The sequence below is a fragment of the Oreochromis niloticus genome, linkage group LG12 (genome assembly GCF_001858045.2).
Source record: "Oreochromis niloticus isolate F11D_XX linkage group LG12, O_niloticus_UMD_NMBU, whole genome shotgun sequence".
Taxonomy (NCBI): Eukaryota; Metazoa; Chordata; class Actinopteri; order Cichliformes; family Cichlidae; genus Oreochromis; species Oreochromis niloticus.
The window spans coordinates 23,603,377-23,629,349 of record NC_031977.2 but is presented as its reverse complement, the minus strand read 5'-3'; the positions used below and the strand labels follow the sequence as shown (position 1 = coordinate 23,629,349).

At 42.0% G+C, this 25,973-nt stretch overlaps 1 protein-coding gene across 2 annotated transcripts in view; it reads left to right on the top strand.

Moving 5' to 3' along the window:
• The window catches only part of efna5b (ephrin-A5b), a 105,642-nt gene that overhangs the window by 62,687 nt on the left and 16,982 nt on the right, over window positions 1-25,973 (top strand). For both annotated transcript variants that reach the window (XM_005452145.4, XM_003446149.5), the window contains exon 2: window positions 23,569-23,861. In XM_005452145.4, coding sequence (XP_005452202.1) covers window positions 23,569-23,861 — 293 coding nt within the window. The remainder of the gene's footprint in view (window positions 1-23,568; window positions 23,862-25,973) is intronic.

The window sequence follows — 25,973 nt, the reverse complement described above, 5'->3', positions numbered from 1 at the left end:
GACCTACAGACCTTGTTTTAGTGCTAAAACCTTCTGTCTCCCTCCAAAGGGGAAACTTGAGTAGCCCAATTACTTCAAATTAAGACCTAGATATGGTTTGGCAAAAATCAGTCAGAATCTCTATTATCAGAAGATAGATTTGGGAAGGGTGTGTGTGTCTGCCTATATGAGGTTGGGGAAATAGAACGCTTTTGGTTGTATATGAATTAAGGTAAAGCTTAAATGCTTTTCCTCTTTTTCCGAAGTGGTTTGGATAAGGTTTGTTCTTCCCTTATTGTGAAGCTGATCCAAATTTGAAACTGAAAAGCAAATAGAGATTTTTAGTAGCACAGATATAACCAAAAAATGCATAGACACACATACTGTATGCATGCATTGGGGGGTCTTCCCCGTCAATCACACACAGTGCGCTTGTGTGCACAGTGTTTGCCTGTGTCCCAGTACAAAGGCACAGTGAACATCAGACAAAGTTCCTGGTCTTTTAAACAGAGCCAAGTTGAGATGATGCTGTTCTTTCCAAAAAAAGGGAACACACTTGTTTTGTTCAGGTCATTAGTGATATTTTCTAATTTCCTTAGTATATGGTGAAGTTACTTTAAGATATGAAATATTAACCTGCTAAAAAAAGACAAACTGGAATGTGCAGCAAGACTGTGATAAATGTGATCATTACAGCAACTTAATCAACCAGACATAAAGATAGTTCTTACTAAAGCAATTCAAACATTTATTTCCGATTAAATTAGTTTTCTGCCAGATACGCCAAATATGCTATCGATGTGTGTGTGATGAAGGTAAATAGAAACCTAACCAGATCAAGGGCATAATGTAAGCCATTTATAAAGACAGCAATACAAGGGTAAACAAACTGGCTCTGAAAAATACAGTTTAAGGGAATTATTTGTGCACACAGATTTCACGTACATGGTTGCATTCACTTCTGTGTGTGTGAACATCACGTCTATATTGCAAAGTGACCTTTGGTAACACAGGCATTGCCCGCAATAAGACGTAGAGCCCAAGTACCCGACACACCACTTAACCCCCTGCCTGGGACCTTGACAGCTTCTCCGTGGGAGTCTGACCCTGAAGGTCCTACAAAATGCTTTGTTCACACCAAACACACACACACACACACACTGGTGCATTAATACAGACTTACACTCTGCACATGCATGCACAGACGTGTGTGTACACTGTAGGAGCTAAAGAACCATATAGCTTTTAAACAGGCATGAGGAATTAGCGGAGAGGCCCATGTGTCAGCTCCCCACTGGCAAAAAACATTTGATGCCCCTGGAGTTACAGCTACAGTGCTGCTCAGAGCCTCGCTGTTATCTCTCTGCCTCTGTTAATGTCACCCTAAGTAAATGTTAGACATTAAAATATATATTTGAATGTAAAAAATATGTGCTCCTCAATTTTACTGAGCAGGAATTTTAAAAAAATAGCTAGTGATTTTAATATTAAATTTGCAGCATTTCTATAGATGGATTGTTTTAGGCTTTATACATATCTGTCAAACAGCAATCTAACATGCAATGAGAAGACAGCACCTAAGTCTCTTTGAAATATTAGCAATTTCCACCCTTTTTGCCGACTTGATATGCTCATACAATATATTCATGCATTCTTGTTTTCCAGCTGTTTAAAAAGAAAAATCCCTCTCATTTCTAGAAACAACAGCCCCTTGTTAGAAAACACGGCAGTGGTTGTTTTGTGCCGAGGCTGGTTATAAAGTACTTCCATCATCTCTCCATAACCATCTGCTCTTAAAACATTCTGCCTTTTTCAATCAGCAGATGTTCTGTAAATTACCTCCTCTAAACCCTGCGCAGCCACATCAGCCACGTCTCCTGTCTGCCGGCTCTCCGGTTCAATAATAGAGCCATAACACTTAGAATGTTGGTGAATTTCGATTGTTCTTAAAAGTTATAATTGAACTTGAAAGTTATCTGTCTGGGGAGAACGTAGCGCTGTGCAGTTCCTTTTAATCTGATTGTGATCGTTGCGATAGGCTTTCGCTGTTGAGATGAAAGTTTTGATTAACCCTTTGCGGACCCTGTATTCAAATTTTCAACCCTGATTTGGGCAGCCGCCAGGGGTGATAGCAATCGGAGAATATTGCTGTTTTCTTTTATCTGATTGATGTGTCAACACTTTATTATGTAGACTACACTGTTACTCAGACAGGCGTTCACCGTCTAGACTGATGCAGATGATATTGGGGGCAAAACATGATACGATGTGACAAAACATGTCATCACATAACACAAGATGTTAGCACTGGTATTTATTCAGAGGATCCTTTATTACAGTGAAATAATACACTTTTTATTATGAGTCTCCCCGGGGGGGAGAATCAGAAACCTTGGCGGAGTTCAAACCTTCCTCTGTCTGCTGAACAACAGCTGGGTACTGTTTAGATCTGGTACTGTTTCCTGTATCGTAAGATTCCAGTGTTATGCTACATTTCACTTCACGGCCCTCTTGTATTGCCTTAAGACAGTAATTAGTGTAAAAATGAATGAATGGTTGATATATGCTCTCATTAAGTGAACAAGTTAATTCCATTCCATGTAATACACTGCAGTATTTACAATGAGTTCAAGTATGCAGAAGCTGGAGGGCAGAGATATAGATACTTGAAAAGAAAAGTGTGCGAGTGCAAACATTGTTTTCACAAATCTCAAAAAGCTTTGGTCATATAGTTTTAACTTGGCATGATCAGGATCTTTGTGCTGAACAAAACACATTTAAGCTTGATTTTATCAGAAGTAGTCTGCTCAGTGTAATATTATATCAAACTATCTGGGAGGTACCAAGACTGAAATCAAGAAATGATGAAGATCACTATCAATGGAAATGGAGTAAAGTAGTACCATGCCAGGATACGTCCAAATGAAGTATGCACTTTTAAAACGTAATAATTTTGACTGTAATCTTTGCTTGGAATACAGTTGTTTATCTCTTTAAAAAATAAAGCTACAATTTCATGGTACAAATATAATTTATTTTGTAAACTTTTACATCAGTGACTAGTAGGTTTGAGATTTCTTTTTACTCGAGAAACAAAGTACTACGTGATAGATTTCCTCAGGTAGCGTGACATTCATCTTCAACCATTTCTCATTAACCACTTGTCAATAGGGCAGCAAATGAACATTTATTTTCTGAATAGTCTGGTTACAATTTAAATTTGAACCAGGCTGCTTTCTTTGAGCACAGATAAAGTAAATGTGGCTTTTTAGTAACTCGATGAATATAGTTTTGACTGTTATTTGGAATTAATATGAAAGACTTACGGATTCTCTGATGAATTTATTAGTTATGGCGCTAGTACCGTGTTGGACTCCCTGTCACATTCAAAACTTCCTTAATTCCTTGTGGCGTAGATTCAACAAGGTCCTGGAAACATTCCTCAGAGATTCTGGTCCACATTAACATAATAGCATTACACTGCTGTAGTGCATCTGTTTAAAGTTTTGATGTGCTGTTCACTCTGCATACCTCAGTTATAATGAGTGGTTATCTGAGCTGCTGTTGCCTTCTTATCGGCTCGAAACAGTCTGGCCATTCTCCTCTGACCTCTGATATCAACAATACATTTTTGCCCAGAGAACTGCCTCTCACTAGATATTTTCTCTCTTCAGACATTTCTGAACATAACCCTGAAACCTTGAACATGCAGGAAAATCCCAGAAGATCACCCGTTTCTGAAATACTTAACATACAACCATATAACATTCAAAGCCACTTAAAGTCAAGTTTCTTTTCCGTTCTGACGTTAGGTTTGAACTTTAGAAGGTCATCTTGATTGTGCCTACATGTCTGAGTGCACTGAGTTGCTGCCATGTGATTTGCTGATTAGATAGTAAGATTAATGAGAAGTTGAACAGGTGTACCTAATGTAGTGGCCGGTGAATGTGTATTTGCTAGAGTCCTCTCGTTAAGTCTGAGGAATCCCCAAAGGAAGGGATCAACAAGGTTTTCACATGACATCAATGATGTATAGACAGGCACAACTATAGCTACAGTCTGTCAGTAAAGCAATTACAAAGCTCAGATAAACACAAGAGTTCACATTTGGCTTCCCATAGCTCCGTTTTTAAGTGTTACATACCTAACTTATCCTAATCACAGCAGGCTTGGCACACACTCTTTCCATGTGTGTGCCCGCTCTCTCTGTCTCACACACACACAGTATATTGTTAGTGGTTTGTGAACTGTAAAAGAGGTGCAGGTTTTATGAAAGTGGTGACATTATAACATACGGACAGAGCTCCATGGCAACCTACTGTGAAGGTCAGCCTGTGTGGTTTCTATCTTGTATTTAGTGCATAGATATACAGTATATGGGGATGTCAGTGTATGTGTGTGTACATGATCAGTCCTACAGGTGAAAATATAGTCGAACAAGCACGAAGCAGCACACACTCATGTTTGTGCTTCCTCTCATATCGACGATTCTTCTTTTTTAATCCGTGATTCTGATTTCATCTGTCCACATATTTATCTCCTTTTCTTTTCATTCCTCCCTTCCCTCTATCTTTTGGAACTTTCAAACCTTAATACATGCCTTTCTTCTTTTTCCCTCCTCTCACTCTGAATCTCCTCTACTTATCACACAATGTGATTCCATGATTTTTTTTTTTGTCCATCTTTGCCCTTTTTGCCAGTTTTCCCACTCACTCCACTCCTCCATCCATCTGCTGATCATTTGTCCTTAGAAACTGAGTAAGGAGGGCTTATAGAACAACTACTGGAGTGGGCTGATATTCTGCTTTTCCAATGTGCCATAAAAAGGTGGATGAAAGTCAAAAGAAAGGTGGGGGAGAACGGATGTACTGCAATAGCCTTTTTAGACAGGAGAAATCTACTGAACAAAAGCCCTCTCTGTTTTCCATTACTCCTTCTCTAGCTTGTTTAATGTTTTTTTTTTTTAACACAAAACAGGAAATAGTTTGTCCTCCCTAAATGTCAGTGAGAAATAATTTTAATCAATAATACAAATATCTATTTAGAAAACAGAGCAGGACCGTTACTAAAGTGATTGTCTCTAGGTCTTTTGTTCCCATAACATTTGCAGAACCTTTACTTGCATTACAGCAAACATGAGGGGACCAATCTTAATTCTCTATGTAGGTCTTGCAGCATTTTCTACATGAGTTATTGTGGAGTGTAATTATGAAATTATGAAGTTCAAATAGACAAGGTTTTTGTCTTACTGTACAAAAGGTCATATACAAAAGTTGAGCCCAGTGCAGGCAAACAATCCCAGTTATGTCCAAGCCATTATCTAAAACCAGTGAAACAAGGTGGAGGCAAACCGTAGGAGAAAATGCTAGTTTGCTACCATCAACCACAAGCATTTACAGGTTTTACAGATTGCTTTACACACTGAAATAAATATACAGCATTTCTCTTCACAGGTTTATACTTGATAACATGCTACAGTACAAGTACTCTTGTACACAATCTTGAATGAATCAAAGCTATCTGTATTCTTATCAAGGAACTCAATTCTAACCTAATAGACCTAATCAACATGTCTGATAAAGACTGACATTGGCTATGTGCTTGTTTACTTAACAACCAGGGTGCTAAACATATTGCGTGATGTGATGGTGCATAATACACTTAGCAATTGCATCATACTCCTATTTTTTTACGCCTACGCTGATGTTCTGATTGGTCTATTTTTCCACCAAAACCCCATTTGCCTTGTTGGAGTAATCTCAACACTTATGTGACTGATTTTATTTGATGGCAATCCACACTCCCTTTTAATCTGACCCGATAAGCTGACAACCTGGCATGGCTTTTAGCTGAGTGGAGCTAGTGTTGCACACGGGTGTAAAATTTCTCTTACTACTGTTTTGCAAGTTCTGCTGTATTGTTTCTGTTGTGTTACTGTAATCTTCCTGGAAGGTACTGTAATGTAATGAAAAGTGAAAAATGAACCACATGGGAATATCCCCTTTAAGCTGTGTTCCTGGATGTTACCGGAGGATTAATTAAGGTAACTTTTTTCCCTTTTAAGAAATAAAGGGTACGTTAACTCGTGATCTAGAGGATGAACATTTGGGAATATTTTCTTTATATCCCCAAAGTCTGCTCTCTGGTTCACTCCAACTTATGCTGTCCCAGATGAAACAACATCTACAAGCAGGGAAACATATGGCAGCATTCTCTTAAAGTCCCAAATGTTCTCAGTGTGAACATAAAATAACCAAAATGGGAGATCCCCACCCCCCCACCCAAAGTGATACTGGGAACTATTTCATCACTAAAAGAGCAGGGGGTTTTTTGGGGGTGTGTTCTGTGGCAGTTTGGGATATTTGTCACCTTTAGATCATGTAATGTCCCCAATATCCCCCCTGTGTTTTTTCCTACAATTATGAGAGTAGGTAACGTAGATACATAAAGAAATTTTAAATAAAGAAACAAATTCTTTTCTTTTAATTTAACCACATTTTGCCTCATTCAAAGAGAATTTTTAGATACGTCTGTGACCTATGCAGGAGACATTACTTACGCACCCGAGCAGTGTATTGTGAGTACAGCGCTCCTATGTTTAGCATCATCATTTTCAGTCCAGCGACTGTTTCATCTGCATTGATGAGACCGCTTTAGTTCCATTTAAGGTTTGTACCAGTGACATTATGCAATGTCGACTACTGTACACAAATGAAAGCATGCACCTGGGAACGTTTTCTGTGTTTACAAGTGCATAATAGCCTACCTATCAAACTGTTTAGTTATGTCACTCACAAAGCATTAATTGCTGCAGACACATGGCGACTTTAAGTGTTTGTGTTTATCTAGCCTCTTAGAACCTATCGAGAGCGAGCTAGCCAGACTGCCATTCATAGCTGATGAAGTAAACAACAGACCAAGTTTTTATCTCCATCCCTATTTGTACAGGATGCCCTTCTCTCCCTCTCTCCTTCTCTCACTCACATCAGGAAGATAGGTTACATGGCTCAAAGCCGTTTCATTGCCACTGTTCTGTCTCAGCTGCCAAATACCCTGTCACTATAAAACAATGACCAATGATTAATGGCCCACACATTTCACCACTCAATGATACATGGCTATTAATTGATAGCAACTGCCCATGTGTGACCATGAATAAGCCCACATGCATCTGCAGGCAAGCACACACTCACTCTGGTCCCAGTAAACATGTCAAAGTATACAGTATTTACAAAGGGATTGAAGTGGGCTTGGGGCAGCAGTGATTCAGAAAAATGACCCCAGGGTCTGACAGGATGTTGGGGGATGTGCCATTTTTCCCTGACTCCCTTGGTGATGAGGAGAGACATAAAGAAATCCTTTTACACACAGACAGATATACACAGGCCCACATAGACATATTCAGCCATTCGCTCACACATATAGCTTTTACACATCAGTGTTACACATCCATAAAAACGGCTGTTTGGCAGAGGAGTGAGTAGATGAGCTCAGAGGAAGTATCTGTCTGTCTTTTTTTTTTTTTTCTTCTCCCCCCTCTGTTTTGGACTCGAGCAGCAGCATGCTGATGCAGACTACATCAAACACTTACTGGAGCCCTACATCTCGCTGTTTCACTCAGCACCAAGAGCAGAACAAGAACTTGTCTGTCACTGCTCTTAATTCATTGTCTCCCTGGGGCAAAATGAGTGCTGACAGACATAAATGGCAGAAATGAATATTGTAAGATCACAGTCAAGGGGTGGTAGGGGTGGAGGTGGGCGGGAGGGGGAAAAAAGAGTGAGGAAGTAAAGGACAGGGAGATGAAGAGGGAGAAAAGACTCTGAGAGGCGAACGAATGAAACTACGTGGGAGTGGGAAAGGTGACGAAATGCATGGGCACGTCCCTCACTGCTGACAGTCGGTATATTATACTGGGCTGACCACCTGCTCTGAGCCTGAAGTACACCCTCCATAAAGCTCTAGCAGATGGACACAATAAAATGCACCATGACCAGCAGCTATGCACTTCTGTGTGTGCGCGGATGTGTTTGCACATTATAGTCGATATCTAGCATAAACACATAAAAACATGCCTGCATTCATAGACACCTGTCCTGCAGGCAATACCAGTAATATATGATACTCTATAGGTCTGATGACACCGTGTCTCATCCTCTAACCCCTCCCAGCGTTGTAAACCTATCGACCAGTTAGTGAGCGAGGAATGCGGCTGTCAGCTCATGCAACAAGTTGACATTTCTCACATGTTCTGACTTCACTGCGCCCCTCTCCAACTTCATAGCCATCTCTGTACTTCTTCTGTAGTATTTTGGGATTTGAATCTCAATGTTCCCTTTTTATAGTTGTGGTCATTTCTTTAAGGAAAATGAAAACTTTGCTGCAACCAATTCAAATGGGGCAAAAAAACCCCCATAACTGCCAGAAAATGCAGGGCGATGTGTAATTATTATATTGCATATCGTCCAAATCTCCATGTATTCCTAGGTTTTTGCTCAGCAACATTATAGTATTTTGCATATAATACATTCTTACTATATAACACTGTTTTTAATGCATCCCATATTCCATTACAATGTGACAAAATGATTCGTTGAAGCCTCCTATCCCAGTTCTGGCTTGGTATAGCCAGCTACAGGGGTTTGTCACTGCCCGGTTTATGTGTTAACCTGCTGGAGAAATAATTTTAGGACTTGTAAAATGTGCAACCAAGAAAACTGCATTGTCATCCTTTGCCAGTTTCTCAGACACAAAGAAAAATGCTTTCCATCTCAAGGTCCCAAACTGCTAACATAGCGGGCTGGTGAGGAATTTAATTTTACAGTCAAGATGACTGTCGAGCACAGATACTGGATTCAGTTATCAGTTCTTCACCCCTCTCCCCATTACACTGCTTTGCCATCAGTAATAAGAAGGTGAATATCTGGCTGGAAAGGCTAAATCCCTTTCTAACAGCTGTTATCAACAAGAATGATGAGCAGCAGCCGCTTTCCTCTTTCCCTTTACGTCTTTCTGTCTGCCAACACTGCCTTTCTTCTCCTCCTTTCATCTTCAGACCCAAACCAAACATCTGCAATTAGACAAGTGTGAAAACTATATCTTGAAGTGTTTGTTATGTGTGTTTGGAGCATGTGTTGAATGGCCCTCCAAAGGCTTTTGCATGTATTCTCTAGTCGGGTTCAGTCAGAGTTCATCTTCTCTTGGCTAAACAGATTCTCCCTCAGGATCAAAATCAACAAATTATATTTCACTTTAGGAGCACATACATAACCCCACCCACACCCTCACGCACACACACTAATACATGTAAGCACACACACACACATACAGTCAACGGGATGCAGAGAAAAGTTGAGGGAAAAACAATAACAGACTTGCCTTTTAAGGTCCCAGTGCATTTCTAGTTTCTAGGTTACTGTGATTTGATTTATCAAGCAACGGAACATTGCCTGAGGATATTGAATTGAAAATATATCAGATGTTTGAATTTCAACAGGGAGTGTTGAAATAATGTAAATAGATCTGATTTGGGGTCATGAGCAGGACTGGGCAAAGCGAGAAACTCAGGCAGGCGGAAAAAATCAAGAAAGAAGGGGATGGGAGAGAGAAAATACATTTCAAAACGGGGGGAAGAGAGGAAGAGACAAACAGAGATGATCTTCTGTACTGAGGTAGACGGGGCTTTGGCTTTGTAATACATGCAGCTGTCAGCAGTGTCTAATCTTAACATTTCTTGTCAAAGTCTGTGCAGGTAAAAAAAAAAAAAGATGAAGCAGAATTGTTCCAGGAATTTCTTTCTACATAAAATGTTCCCATCTTAACACTATTTTTGCCTCCTTGTGTTCATCAGTGTTGTCATGATCATTTTTACGTGACACCCGTGCCAGTCTCTCTTTGTCAGCACATGTTGGGATGCACGGTATTGCTGCGGCTTCACCCTTTACGTCTTGGAAAAAACAAAAAAAAGAAGAGCGAAGAGCACATTTTGGAGCTTATTTTCTCATAATAAAGAAGCAACGCATTAACATAGAATGATCGTACCTCTCTGATACGCTGTGTTAGTCATGAAGCAGCCTCTGCTTTCGGGTCACACCTCTGAGCAGTAGTATTTAGAGTACTGCTCTGCTATGCAGTCTCCTCTTTCTACTGGATCTCACTTATTCAACTGGTTAGATGGCTTGGATTACTCTCACTCTGCCTGCCACTGAGCTCTTGCTCTCCTCCTCTGCCTTTCTCTTTCGCTCAGGTTATCTATCTCTCCCCGTCCTTCTTGCTTTCTGTCTGCAGCTACCGATGCACAGCTCAGAGAAGTGCCTCACGAGAGCACATAGGCCTACAGCATGCGTATGTATGTGCAGGACCTGTGTGTGTGTGTGTGTACGTGTTTGTGTGTATGTTTGTCTCTCTGCGAGTGCGAATGCGCCCGAGTGTGTGCACAGCAATGTCACTGGGCTGTGTAATTGAAATGGAAATGAGCCAATCAGCAACTGCAGTGGTTTGCCACCTTACCCTGAATTCACTTCACTGTTCCAGCTCTCCCAAACTCGCTCTGTTTGTGACTCTGCATGTGCAAGTGTCTCTATGTATCTGTGTGTGTGTGTGTGTGTGTGTGTGTGTGTGTGCTGACAATACTTGCCCCTTCAGTTTTAACCCAAAGGGCCTGAGGAGGCGGTGTGAAAATGTAATCAGTTGGCAATAAAGATTATCCCTCTCTCTCCCTCACACACACACACACACTCATGCTCTGTGTCCAGCTGATTTTCCTCGCTTTGTGTTGTGACCCGCAGCTCGCTGGGACAGCTGTGGCATAACAAAGACATGTAATTATCACCATTTGACAATTAGCCTGCTATCCAAATTTGCTCCTTAATTACCTAGCCATTTTACTGCTGGAAGGCTTCCGCTGCCGTTCTGTGCCGCTACAGTTTCTCACAAGAACGGAAAAGATTGCAGCTCATGACGCTGCCAGAAGTTTGTTCTGAAATACAGGGAAGCGTCTCTGGTGACTGGGTGGAGTAAATGTTTAGCATTAATAAACGGTCTTCAAAGTGCTTTGCAGTGCGTTTCCCATTCACACGCTCACACAGAAATGACAGCAGTGTGTTCACCTGCAACTGGAAACAACTCAGGGTTTAGATTTTTGTGAATGTGGAGGAGCTGGAGACTGAACCAAAACACCACTCTTTCAATTTCAGAGCTGAATACTTTACAAGATGCATGTTTATCTTACATTTAAAGACAAAATCATGCATTTTAATTGGATCATTTAATAATACTTTTGTACATTATTTCTTATATTTGAGTAAAGCAGAACTGCTTCTTATCATTGATCAATCTCTTAATTTATTATCACAGACGACTGACAAATTCTATACCGTCCACATATTATGTCCCTGACTTTCATATGCAGAAAAACCTGTAAATTAGTTGGCTTGCCCTTCTGCTCATATTTCACTCTTCTTGATTTTTCTTTTTTGGTTATGCCTGTCACTCTTCTGGAATCTAATGAAGCACTGCTTTAAATTTACATTACATTTGAGCAACATCTTGGCGCTTCTTCATCCAACATACAGACTGATGTATGCTTGGGGAAAACGTCCATTTTCTGCTGAAAAGTGGAGAAGGTTAATACAACATTGCATGATAATGAACAAACCAGGACTGACTTTTCTAAAAGTTCGTAAGGAAAATGAACACTTTTTACAAAAAAATCTTAGAAGTCTCCAAAGCTACATCTTGATGAGTCCTTCCCTGAATGGTGATGGAGGTTATAGAGATTTGACTGCTCACACAATCATGCCATGCACATGCAGCTCTTGTAAAATCTCCTTTAATGATGAATGCATGCTTGAGTAACTCCTGCAAAGATGTGGATTCACCAGGAGCCTGGCAGTGCTATCTGCAGCATTCAGTCTTGCTGTCTCTTTTTTGTATTCCCTCACCCTCTTTTGGAACCAGGTCCTTTCTGTCTCTGCCTCCCTGTCTGTTTCTCACCCTCGGTCTCTTTCTCACTCGGTGCCATTAGCAGCTTCTGGCTGTCTCACTGCTGTTCCTTTGCCAATGTGCCAGGGTGCTCGCTCATCTGATAACACAAACCTAATGTATGTGTGTGCCTGTTTCTAATGGGTGTGCATGTGTGTGAGGGTTTGTACTAGTTTTGTGTTTGTTTCATATACATATATATGTGTGAGTGTGTGTGTGTGTGTGAGTGTGTATGTGGGTGGGTGGGTGTGTGACTGAGTAGGTTACATGTTACAAATGCCTGTCCTGTCCCTTTTTATGTGCTCACTCACCCAAACATCCTCTGCTTCATTTGCAGTCAGGGCCACAAGCCACTATTCTGACTGCTGAGGCAGGGAGAGAAGGGCAGCTGAAACATCACACACACACACACACACGAACACACACGCGCACGCACGCACGCATACAGGCTCCCTCTCTAATACTCTTTCTCGCTCCTGCTCACACACTCACAGAATGTACACATAAGCTGGGAGGAGCGACCAGGAGAATTTGACCATTAACGCAGTGACATTTTAAAGCAGCGCGAGAGATGCATGGCTCTTCCTGGACCTCCACAGACATGTTTTAAATGAAATGTTACAGATGAGTTGCTCCATGCCTTGGTTGTAAACACCCTCACGCTGATATTTACCCTACTCGGGTAAACACAGAAGAACAACATTTCATGCTAGCTCATGCTCAAATATACACACATGCACACACATATTCCGCGCAGAGCCAGAGGACACACATGATCGCGGTAATGAGAAATGGCTTGGTTCAGTATTGTTGCTCAATCGTAGCAATAATTGTTCCATTACACCAACATTAAGAAAGTAACAACTAAAAAGCCCCAAAACCAGATTTTTTGCTAAAATGGCTATTTGATCTTCAGAATATGGCGCCTGGTTTTCATTGTGATTGTTATTCTCTGCAGAGTGACCAGATAAACTGTAGACTGATGCGAGCCAAGCAGGATTTCAATACATGTGTTTGATTGTAGGAGCTTCATTCTTTAGAGGCAGAACAATAGAGCTGTATGTAACCAGTATGTAACAAAATATATAAACAATGGGCAAATCAGAAGACTTCAGGAACGACAGGAGCCCAGAGGATGGGTAACCACAATGAAAACACAACTACAAATGACGAAGCAATGGTTTAACTGTATTTGAAATTTATGCACTGTATTGCATTTGACAATAATACCCAAAATTGTGTGTGCGCGCACAGATACCCAAAATAAAAAAGAAACAAATGTTAGACCCGGGTCTTTTAAAGTGTCAATAGGATCCAGATCAGGCCTGTTTGGTGATCTGGTGAGTTATTGGTGTGAGTTCAATCCACGATCGGTGTATGGTTTGCACAGTCTTGTCCTACCACAGTTCAGGCAACCAGACTTCAAGATTCAGTTCCAAATGGGCTGTGGCTCGCCATCCATTGCAATGGAAATTATTCCTCTTCTGCGGATTTCCACAAAGTCTATAATCCAAAGTTCTCCGGGGAGTCTCGGCTCCTTTCTCCAACTCAAAAAACCTGACCTAAGAGTGAGGTCAGAATTACTTCAAATGAACATTGTTCACACTTAACTAAAAAACTTCTGTTTAAGGTATAAAGCATGAACAAAATGTGTTTCAATCTCTAATGTTGTACAACTAATCAAATTCTAAATGTTTTCATTACATGGCAATGTAGGTATCACCAATCATTAAAGCAATTCACACTGCTCATTAAAACAGCAAACTCAATATACTCTGCTCACTGTCAAGTAACAACAGTGATGAATAAAAGTCACACAATAAAACATTTCAATTCAACAGATAGACATACAGTTTTTCTTTAACCTAACAACAGCTAATATGTTTTTAACACTTAACAACGGGAGTGTGCGTTTAGCTAGTACCCGCTAGCTACTTGCATAGTACCATCACCATTAGCGTTTGTTTTGAAGCGAACAACATTAACATTTCAGGATACCGATCAGCGGCTATAACAGTTTGGTTACTCACCAGTGCAAAGCACTTCGTATTCATAAAATTAGCTTCGGCTATCCAAATCTGGCGGCTAAGCAAGCAGATACCAACAACTACCACGTTTTCCCCACAGGTACAGCTATGGCGCGTGTGGTCTAAGCAGCCTTAGCAGCGCAACCAAACATGAAAACACAAGGCGGGACAAACAATCCCATTGGATGGACTGCATTCGTATCCAGGTCAAAAAATAACCTTTAAGAAACAAAAATAAATAAATAACACAAATAATGCAATTCCATACAAAATAATTTGGATTTTTCCTTTAGAGTCTCTCTCCAATTTGAGTGTTTTTAACTGAAAAGAATAAAACACCTTTAATAATAATTACAATAAACAGTCTCTAATTGCATCTGTTTGCCACTGGGCTACACTCTCCCCTCCTAAATTCATGCAAGTCCCTTTGCATGGGAGATGGCTGTGACCTCACCACTTGAGAGAGTGGCTCCTGGTAAGTTCCAAACTCCTTACTCTCTTGCAAAGCATCAGTAAAAGCTAAGCTCAAGCCTTGGAATAAGGATTGCACAATAGATATCAGGGGATTTCCCAACTGTGTGTACTGCAGTCTTTCTGGCGGACCTCTATTCCTCACTGAACGTCGAAGAGTGTCCGTTTTATCACCTTCCACACTTTGTTGTGAATCTTCTTTGTTAAGGGCCTCAGGCTCACTGTCAGAGTCTTCTCTGCTTAGAAGAACATCTCCCTGAAAGGTGGATGTGTCTGCTAAGTCACTTTCACTTCCAGGTACATCAGCAGCCGAGCGTCTTTCACTCACGGCATCCAAGGCAGTATCCTCAAGAATGATTTCTACATTGTCATGAGACAAGTCTTCTCTGACTACCGTATCATTAACAGCTAAGCAGTCTTCAGTTAAATTTATCTGTGCTGCCTCACCCTCGTCTGCATCAGGGCATGATTTTGGAACCTCGTACACTGTGGTGAATCGAATGGTTTCTTTGGGAAGCCTCCCACGAAACCAAACGGTATCCTCCTCTGTCTCAGAAGGTTCAGTCTCATCATACTGTTTAGCTGATTGCCGTGTCACAGGCTTGCGTGTGGAGTTTGTTATAACAGGATTCTCCTTAGTGGGTGTGACAAAACCACAAGGGAGTAGGAGATCTCGATGGACAGTTCGCCAAGGAGCGTCCTTGTTCTCAGGTTTTATTGTGTAAACTGGGAGATCTCCCGCCTGCTTTACCACCACATAAACATCTGACTCCCACTTATCAGCAAGCTTATGTTTTCCTCTTAGGCGTACAGCACGCACTAAAACTCTGTCTCCTTCTTCCAATTTAGAAGCGGTTACACGCAAGTCAAATCTGGTCTTATTCTTGTCAGCAATCTTTGCTGCATTTTGTGCCGCGATCCTGTAACTCTCTTCCAGACGTGACTTCAAACTTTGCACATATTGCGAATGTGACTTGTAGCCATCGTCTCTGAGGGGAAGACCAAAAGCCAGGTCAATGGGCAATCTGGGTTTACGTCCGTACATTAATTCATAAGGTGAGTATCCTGTAACGTCGTTCTTCGTACAATTGTACGCATGAACCAATGGTTTCACAAAGCTATGCCACTGTGATTTGTCCTTGTTTTCCAATGTACCAAGCATGCTCAACAGCGTCCTATTAAAACGCTCTACAGGGTTTCCCCTAGGATGGTAGGGCGTAGTACGAATCTTATGAACACCCATGATGTTGCATAGTTCTTTGATGATGTGTGACTCAAAGTCAGGCCCTTGGTCACTAAGCAAACGTTCAGGAATGCCGTAATGGACAATGAAATTATCCCACAGGCACTTGGCAACTGTTTGAGCTTTCTGATTGGGTGTTGGGACGGCAATAGCATACTTAGTAAAGTGGTCTGTAAGTACGAGGACGTCCTTAATGTTGCTCCTATCAGGCTCAATGGACAAAAAGTCCATACAAACAAGCTCAAGAGGTCTGGTGGACTTTATTGTGACCAAAGGAGCAGCTCTTTCAGGGAGAGATTTTCTCAGAACACAGCGATCACAGGTTTTGACCTTTTTCTCAACATCTGCAGCCATCCTTGGCCAGTAAAACCTTGTTCTCACCAGGTCGAGAGTGCGTTCAATCCCTAAGTGGCCCATATCATCATGGAGACTACGGAGGACTGTGTCTCGGAACTGCTCTGGAAGAAAAAGTTGCCAGGTTACACAACCTCCGTCTTGTCGTGTTCGGTACAGTATTTGATTGTGTAGCTCAAGGCGACTGAATTCCCTGATTAGTAAGGGAATGTCGGGCAGCTGCTTTCTAACTGTGGGTGGAACCTTGTCCCCAGTCTCAAGTTGAGCTATAATTTCCCTCAAACACGGGTCAGCTCGTTGTTCTGCTCTAAGCTGCTCTACTGGCATATGGGGAATAACTGGTAACCCACCACACTGATCTTCATTCACAAACTCATCTGGTATAGCAGATATAGACATGGCTAAAGAGTCTACCAGGGTGAAAGCACAATCCATCTCTTCATCTTCACTTGGGCTACAGCCAATGAGGTGCCTCTCACAGATAGCTGGGACCACGTCTGAGCCAATAGTGACTCCTTGACCAGACAGATGTGTTTCAGTGAACCGCTGTATACGTTCCTGCTCTTTTTGTGAAACTGTGTCATTGAGCAGTTCTCCATGTGGTCGTCTTGAAAGACCGTCTGCATCAGAATTTAACTTCCCAGCTCTGTACTGAAGCTGGAAATTAAACGTGGAGAGTGCTGCTAGCCAACGATAGCTCATTGCATCCAACTTGGCTGTAGACAGAACATATGTTAAGGGATTGCTGTCAGTTACAACCGTGAATTGGCTACCATAGAGGTAATCAGAAAATTTTTCTGTAACTGCCCACTTTAGAGCTAAAAACTCTAGTTTGTGGGCAGGGTAGCGAGACTCACTCTTGGACAAACCTCGGCTAGCATATGCTATTACTCTCATCTGCCCCTCCTGCTCCTGATACAAAGCAGCACCCAACCCCATAGTGCTGGCATCCGTATGGAGAGTGTAGGGCAACTTGGGGTCAGCAAAACCCAAGATCGGAGCAGTAGTTAGCTTTTCAATGATCGCTCGGAAAGCTTGTTCACACTCTGGAGTCCATCGCTCACCAAAGGGTTTTTTCGGGTCATGATACTGAGGAGTGTTGGCTTTGGGCTTGGTCCCTTTGCGAAGGGGTGGGTAACCTGAGGTCAGATTGGTGAGGGGCTTCACTAGGCTAGAATAGCTTTTAATGAAGCGTCTGTAATAGCCTGCAAAACCAAGAAAGGACCTCAGTTCTTTCAGATCAGTAGGCACTGGCCAAGTTTGCAGGGCCTTCACTTTTTCAGGGTCAGTCTCCACCCCATTACGAGACACAACATGTCCCAAGTACCTCACTGATGTCTGAAAAAATTTACATTTCTCAGGGGATAATTTCAACCCATACTCTTTCAGACGGTTCAGAACTTTGAGCAGTCGGGCCTCATGTTCTTCCAGCGTTTTAGAGAAAACAATGATGTCATCAAGGAAGACAAGAACCTCCTTCAGGTTCATATCCCCCATGCATTTCTCCATGAGACGCTGAAATGTGCTTGGAGCGTTCGTAATGCCCTGCGGCATACGGTTAAACTCCCAAAATCCAATGGGACAGACGAAAGCTGTTTTCGGTTTGTCAGCCTCATCAACCTCAATCTGGTAGTAACCAGATTTTAAGTCGAGGACAGAAAACCACTGGGAACCAGTCAGCGTGGAGAAAGTCTCCTCCAAGTTTGGGAGTGCATAAGCATCCTTCACTGTTTGCAAATTGAGCTTCCTGTAATCAACACAGAGACGCACATCCCCATTCTTCTTCCTCACCACCACTATGGGAGAAGAGAAGGGTGATGTGGACTCCCTGATCACACCTGCCTGTTGAAGTTCTAGCAAGTGCTTTCGGACAGCTTCCAGATCATTTGGGTGTATGGGGCGTGCCCTGTGCTTAAATGGAGTCTCATCAGATAACTTGATTTGATGTTTTACCTGATTAGTTCGCCCAAAGTCGATGTCATTTTGCGCGAAGACCTCTGGCATATTGGCAAGTTTTTGTGTTACTCGCTCTCTCCACTCAGCACTTATGGGTGAGTCCTCGAAGTTGAAGTTGAGGCCTAGCTTCTGCTTGGTGTTAGAATCTGGTGTCACTACACAATGCTCATGTGAGAGAACACGCTGAAATGCACTGATTTCCCCAATCACACACTTCTGGGGAATAACAACATCATGATCCAGCTCATTAGTCATTACGACCGGCACTTTATATGGTGCTTTCTGGGGCAAGTCAATGAGGCAAGGTTTAACTAACACCCCACCTGGCAATGCTGACAAGGAGGGATGTTCTAAGAGGACAGATTTCTCAGTGGTAGGACTATTTACATCGATGAACCCCTCTAACACTACGGTTTGTCCTGCTGGAACTAGCTGGGGGTCTTTTCCGAGCGAGGTGACCAGACCAAGGCGGTTATTCTTGCGCTGCCTGTGTCGCAGCCCCAAAATCTTTAGCACTGCTTTGTAACCATATTGTGATGGTTCATACTCTTCAGGACAGGTATCACGATAGAGTTCGTAAAGTAGATCTAGTGTGTTAGTACCTATCAGAACTAGTGGCTGGGGGACGGTACGAACATCTGGAACCACCAATGCTAGTGTGGGGACTTCAACCTCAGCACCCAAAAACTCCTTGGGGAATACAACATTAATCTCAATGTAGCCTAGATAAGGCACAGATTGGCCATTGGCTCCTTCAACCTCCAAAAGCTCAAAGAGGGGCCGGATCTCATGTTGTGACAGGTTCTGATTGTAAAACGACTGGGGAACAGTGGTGACTTGAGAGCCTGTATCCATTAAGCAGCTAACACAATTGCCCTCTATTTGAACCTGTGCTGTAGTTTTTGCCCCTATTAAACCTTTGGGTAATTTGAAATTACCACGCTCAGCATTCAATGTTAATATTGCACCCTTCTTAGTGGTCACTTTAGGCTTCTTATCAGCGGGACGTGTTTGACCCGTTGCAGTCCCCATCTGTCCCACGACAGGGACTGAAATCAGTTTAACGAGGGTGTGTTTCGGTGTTGGCTTTCCCATGACTGCTGACGGATTCTCAGTTCCTTTCTTTTAGCAGCTACCAGGGCAGGATTTGGATCTGACTCACAGGTGGCCACAATATGACCATCCTCCCCACAACGGAAACAGTACCACGGTTTTGGCTTTACAGTTAAAGCGCTGTGTGGAGGGGGCCCTGGTTCAGTCTTTGCATGGTCAGGTTTTTTAGTTTCATCTGTCTGCATGTGGTCTTTCCTAGAAGCAGTGGTTTTTCTTTGTTTCATGAGTGCTGTCAATTGACTCTTCAAGTCAGCAACTTGCTTCTTTAACTTACTTAGGTCACTTGATTCAGATTCAGCTTGCGTTTCGCTTGTTTCCTGAACACTCTGTCTATGGGAGACAACCTTAGGTTTTGAAGTACCAAGGTGCCGTTTCATTCTACTAGTTTTTGTTTCTTGCCTATTTTCCGCAGTACGCAGCAGCAACAAGAGCTCAGCAAGTGATGGGGGTTGTCTATCCTTAAGTTCTAGCTGCAAGACAGCAAGCAAATCATGATCCCAACAACCCCTGTAAAATTGTTTCAGGAGGTGTTTGTCGACCTCTTGTGGCTGTACGCCTCCCCTGCGTACAGTACGGTTCAATGCCACCTGCAGGCGATGCAGGTAAGATGAGGGTTTTTCTCCAGGATCTTGCAACGTGTTCATGAACCTCACCAACAATTCCTCCCCGTCCTCAACTGTGCCAAAGGCAGATTCCAATAATTGCAGGTAGGTAGATGGTGGCGCTTCGGGTCCAAGATGTCGAACTACATCTGAAGCAGGAATGAGGAGGCTCTCGAGAATTTTATGAGTCTTCTCCAAGTCAGAAATAGAAGTGTCCTCCATCATTAAATCAACATGAGAGCGCCAAGTATCATAATCGGCTTCATTATATGGCCGGGGAATCTTCCCAGAAAAAGCTCTCAGTCTCAAGGTGGAATGGGTGCGTGACATCTTATCATCACTCTTTACAATGTGTTCAACCACAATTCTCTGTACTTCTGGTGGGTTAAGCTCACCAGGATTTAGAGCCAGGGATCTCTTGGTTCCAGAGCTTAAAGTTTGTGTGTGATATTCATCATCAGTGTGGCCAAGCTTAGGACAGACTGAAACACCAGCTGATTCATTAAAAGTAGCAGGGGCCTGGCTGGGCCTGCCAGTATGATCAGCTTCCTCTATTTCAACCTCAGTACTGAGGGCAACACTTTCTTCGGCAACACCCACAGACTTTTCAATTTTTGTCATCACCTCTCTCAGTACCTCTTCAAAGTCTTTCCCACTTAGCTTGGCTATTCCTCGCAGTTCACTCAGGTAAGTATCTGTGACACTCCCCCCAACTCTCTGGGAATAAACATCTGTCAAAGCATGTACAGAAAATACTACATCAGGATTGGCAGCTGAAGGGTGGACATAAGGCAACAAGGGTCCTAATGTTTGCACTGCTACTCCTGAGTTATACTCCACTATCTGATCCTTGTTGAATTCAGATACTTGATCATCGATGGTGAGGACCCTACTAATAGAGCCGTACTGCTTTAAGAACTCAAAAATCTCTTCATCCTTTTCTGATCCTGTTACACCACGCACTATGACAGCATTTGGGACCTTAATACCTAATTTTTCAACAAACTCCATCTTTTAGTGAGATAGACGGTTTTACCAAAAACTCACTCACACAAAATATGCTTCACTATCGTCACCCATTAATTCAAGGCTCCTGGCTGGCTCGCCACTTTTACACTGTAACCAGTATGTAACAAAATATATAAACAATGGGCAAATCAGAAGACTTCAGGAACGACAGGAGCCCAGAGGATGGGTAACCACAATGAAAACACAACTACAAATGACGAAGCAATGGTTTAACTGTATTTGAAATTTATGCACTGTATTGCATTTGACAATAATACCCAAAATTGTGTGTGCGCGCACAGATACCCAAAATAAAAAAGAAACAAATGTTAGACCCGGGTCTTTTAAAGTGTCAATAGGATCCAGATCAGGCCTGTTTGGTGATCTGGTGAGTTATTGGTGTGAGTTCAATCCACGATCGGTGTATGGTTTGCACAGTCTTGTCCTACCACAGTTCAGGCAACCAGACTTCAAGATTCAGTTCCAAATGGGCTGTGGCTCGCCATCCATTGCAATGGAAATTATTCCTCTTCTGCGGATTTCCACAAAGTCTATAATCCAAAGTTCTCCGGGGAGTCTCGGCTCCTTTCTCCAACTCAAAAAACCTGACCTAAGAGTGAGGTCAGAATTACTTCAAATGAACATTGTTCACACTTAACTAAAAAACTTCTGTTTAAGGTATAAAGCATGAACAAAATGTGTTTCAATCTCTAATGTTGTACAACTAATCAAATTCTAAATGTTTTCATTACATGGCAATGTAGGTATCACCAATCATTAAAGCAATTCACACTGCTCATTAAAACAGCAAACTCAATATACTCTGCTCACTGTCAAGTAACAACAGTGATGAATAAAAGTCACACAATAAAACATTTCAATTCAACAGATAGACATACAGTTTTTCTTTAACCTAACAACAGCTAATATGTTTTTAACACTTAACAACGGGAGTGTGCGTTTAGCTAGTACCCGCTAGCTACTTGCATAGTACCATCACCATTAGCGTTTGTTTTGAAGCGAACAACATTAACATTTCAGGATACCGATCAGCGGCTATAACAGTTTGGTTACTCACCAGTGCAAAGCACTTCGTATTCATAAAATTAGCTTCGGCTATCCAAATCTGGCGGCTAAGCAAGCAGATACCAACAGCTACCACGTTTTCCCCACAGGTACAGCTATGGCGCGTGTGGTCTAAGCAGCCTTAGCAGCGCAACCAAACATGAAAACACAAGGCGGGACAAACAATCCCATTGGATGGACTGCATTCGTATCCAGGTCAAAAAATAACCTTTAAGAAACAAAAATAAATAAATAACACAAATAATGCAATTCCATACAAAATAATTTGGATTTTTCCTTTAGAGTCTCTCTCCAATTTGAGTGTTTTTAACTGAAAAGAATAAAACACCTTTAATAATAATTACAATAAACAGTCTCTAATTGCATCTGTTTGCCACTGGGCTACATGTAGTTTTGAAATGAGAAATCAAATAAGTGGGCGGAAAGAGAGTGAAAGGGGAAAAGGAGACGAGAGAGATTTTTATACAATTGTGCAGCACGGTTTCAGCATCCTTTAAAGGCAGTATTATGGTATTTTACACCATGGGTTAGAATTTTTGTTATTATTAATTTGACCTTGTTCATTCTAACTGCCTATTTGCCATATACAAAGAGACATGCAGTTTTTGTTTCTTTAGAAATACACAATACTTAACGGACATGAAAAGAAAAGGTCACTATGCTGCTTCGGTGTGTTAAATCTAAGCCTAAAAATTCTTATATAAAATGAATTTGTCCTGTCGTACGCTTCTTGCCTGTTGTGGGGCTTGAAGAGTTCTTCCCATAGACAGCAGATGCGATTTTTTAATTATAAGTTTGATCCAAACTCTTGTAAGGTTGTGCTCCCGTGACATTTAACCAGGGCCTCGCCTCCGCCACCTGGTTTCTCTGTGAAGCGAGTCAGTCACGCCAGCTGCGTAGGAATTGTCAACTCTGCGGTTCACATTATCACTCTTGTTCTGCTTCAAGTGTGTGCGTGTGCCTAATTGGGGCATCCCTAGCAAGCTTACAGGTGTTTGGCATTTTCTCTCCAAACCCCCTCGTGACCCAGAGGTTAGGGTCACTCCACCCGGGGTCAACGAGAGCACTCACAATGCAGAAAATGCTCTCTGATTTTGGAGGATGTGAAAATTCCACAGATGAGAGGGCTGTGCGTTGGGCAGCAGAGACGGTGGTGAGATTGTGTGTATGTTAGTGCTAGCCTGTGACAGTGTGTGGCCTTTTGATGAATCTCCCTGTATGTATTGAAGCCCTCTGACCCTGCGTGGCCTGTTCTAGATCATTGCTGCTGTAAAAATGCCTCACTGCACAGCCCTCAGAGACAGCCTGGCCCTGTATTTTTCCAATCACTGACATTTACTGGCTGAACCACCCTGCCATCCTATATCTCTGTGACCATTTCTACTCTACTTTTTTTTTTTTACTGTACAAAAATCCTAAAGCAAATGCATTTTTTTGTCCCAAAAGACCTGAAAACTGTGTTCCTGTAAACATCTTTTTTCAAAGTTGGATACTTCATTTTGCTACCATTCAGAAGGCATATGCACAAGTAAATATTTGTTACAGAGAGAGATTTATAGATAAACCAACCCACTCAGATTTATTGATGCTAGAGGATGAGAGTGTTGGTGCATGCAAATTTTCACCAAATACTGAAAGAGTGCTGCGAGATGCAGCGTGTTCACATAAATCATTCAAAACTAGGTTTGCACTGAAAATAATTTTGAAGGTTAACCTTTTGCTGCCTCCTCTTTTTTTCCCCAACCAGGTTCCACCGTGGGGATTACCACATCGATGTGTGCATAAACGACTACCTTGACGTCTACTGTCCTCACTATGAAGACACAGTGCCTGAGGAACGGACAGAGCGCTACGTCCTCTACATGGTCAACTATGATGGCTATAGCACGTGTGACCACACCGCCAAAGGCTTTAAACGCTGGGAATGCAACAGGCCGCACTCTCCGAACGGGCCACTTAAGTTTTCAGAGAAGTTCCAGCTCTTCACTCCCTTCTCCTTGGGCTTTGAGTTCAGACCGGGCAGAGAATACTACTACATCTGTGAGTACCTGCTCTGAATGAGTATATGCTGTGCATCACATCTACAATACACTGTAGAAGAAACAGCAGTGAAATAACAAGAAATGGCACTACTAATACAAGATTTAGGCTGTTTTACATATTAATGTCGCATTAATATTAATACTGTGCTGTCGTGTGATACTTCCAAGAGCTGTTATTTTCAAAAAACAAAAAAAACAACCCAAGCATCCACAGAAAAAATATGAATCCAAAAAAATGTAATTCAACAGGAATAACATACCTGGAAGGCCCTTTCCTGACCCACTGTTTATCTACTACTACAACAGCATGAGAGAGCCGCTATTTCCCAACTATGTTTTCTCAACTTTGCTGCAGCGCTTTGAGGGTGGCATTACAATGATCCGATAGATGCTTTCATGCTCTGCTTTCAGCCAAGCTTTTCACACTGCTCTCGTCAACCACAGAAAACTCTTCCCTAAAATGGCAATGGAATTCATAGGGGAGTTAAATTGAGACAGTCTGAAAGTTATAGCTCACTTCTCCTGCTTCACAATACTGTATCTTTCAAAAAGGAGTGCCCTGCTCTCTGTGTTATATTCTTCTTCTGTGTAGCTTGTGTTAGATGTTAAGTTGTCTGCTTCTTGGCATAAGAACTGAGCCGAACTGACTTCATCTGAAGTTGAGGCCCCTGGGAAATGAGCCTTTATCAAAGTAAGGTAATAGGGGAACTGAATGGCACGAGTCCTTCCTCTACAGTAATATATGCACATGGACAGAACACGAGTTATACACTTGTATAGTCACTTTTCTTGGTTAAAGAAAGGTTAAAAAAAGAGGTTTTCCGTAATTGTCGGCCTGTGGCTTAAATGGAGCTCGGCGCAGCTGTCACAATCCCATGTCCTTTTGTTTTCATCTCCCAAAGATGACTTAGGAGCACAGCTGAACTCTACCTATACACCGCGATCTGTTTTCTAAATTGGCAAGCTTTTATGAAGCGGTTAACCCGACAGCTAACCGACACTTGTGTGCTTTATTCCTTTCACGTGTTTCGCTCTTAGGGATGGGAGTAAAAAGAAAAGAAGAAAGGGAGGGAGGGGAAAAAAACAACATAACTGTATCTCACTAATGTTTGCTATTGTTTCCGTGCTAAATAGGTGCTGTCAGTCTCAAGCTTGTCTATGAAATAAATAGCCTCCATCTTTCCCCGAAGCCTTTCAACAATCAGGTTTTTGGCCATTTATCTGTTAAAGTAACCAGATTTTCCTTTTCTTTTATAGCCAGTTCACACTGACACTCATACTAAATCAGGAGGGAGGGGGGGTCTCCAAACTTGGGAGAGTTGATAGGGGTTAGTGTAGGGTTATAAAATTCATCCACTCCCTCAAGTCTCTTTTTGCAAATTTTTTTTTCCATTTCTGTTGAGAGATGCTTGTCCTAAGGGCTGGATTAAATTACACTGCGACCGACAGGGCTTCCATGGAACACATCCATTCTGCTATAGCACGCCATATTGGTTTAGTGGCCCGCGGCTTCATTGGCTATTGAATGATTTCAGCGTATATACTCACTGGCTAGTGTGGCGGATATTAAAGTCATCTACCATGAAGTCATCTGACATGTGATTTCCCACTGTCATTGTGTCCAGCCTGAATGTCCACAGGAAGCAGGGGAGATGGCCGCTAATGGATTGGACAGTCTCTTTAGGAGACGGGATGTAAAGCTGAAGAAGGGATATGGAGAGAGGGAGAGCTAGTCACATTTTTACATCTTTACAATTCATCTGTGGCAGCTTCTGTCACTGTCATTATCATCATCATCATCATCAGTGTGATCACCGTGCGGGGAATCTTCTTAATACCCCAGCGCACAAAAATACGCAACCTTTTCCTTTCAGATATATATAGTTGTGATAAATACAAATTTCTAACTCAGGAAAAACTAAAAAAGTAACAAAATTAAATTGTAACTATATAACTTAATCACTGCAATGTTCTCAGGGATTGCATTTTACCTTAACATACAGTTTTCCCCCTCAAATACTGAATAAAATACTAAATGCTGCAGTAACTGGGAGTCTCTTTTCTTGTTTGCACATCAGCACCAGGGCATCGACTGCAATATTTTACAGGC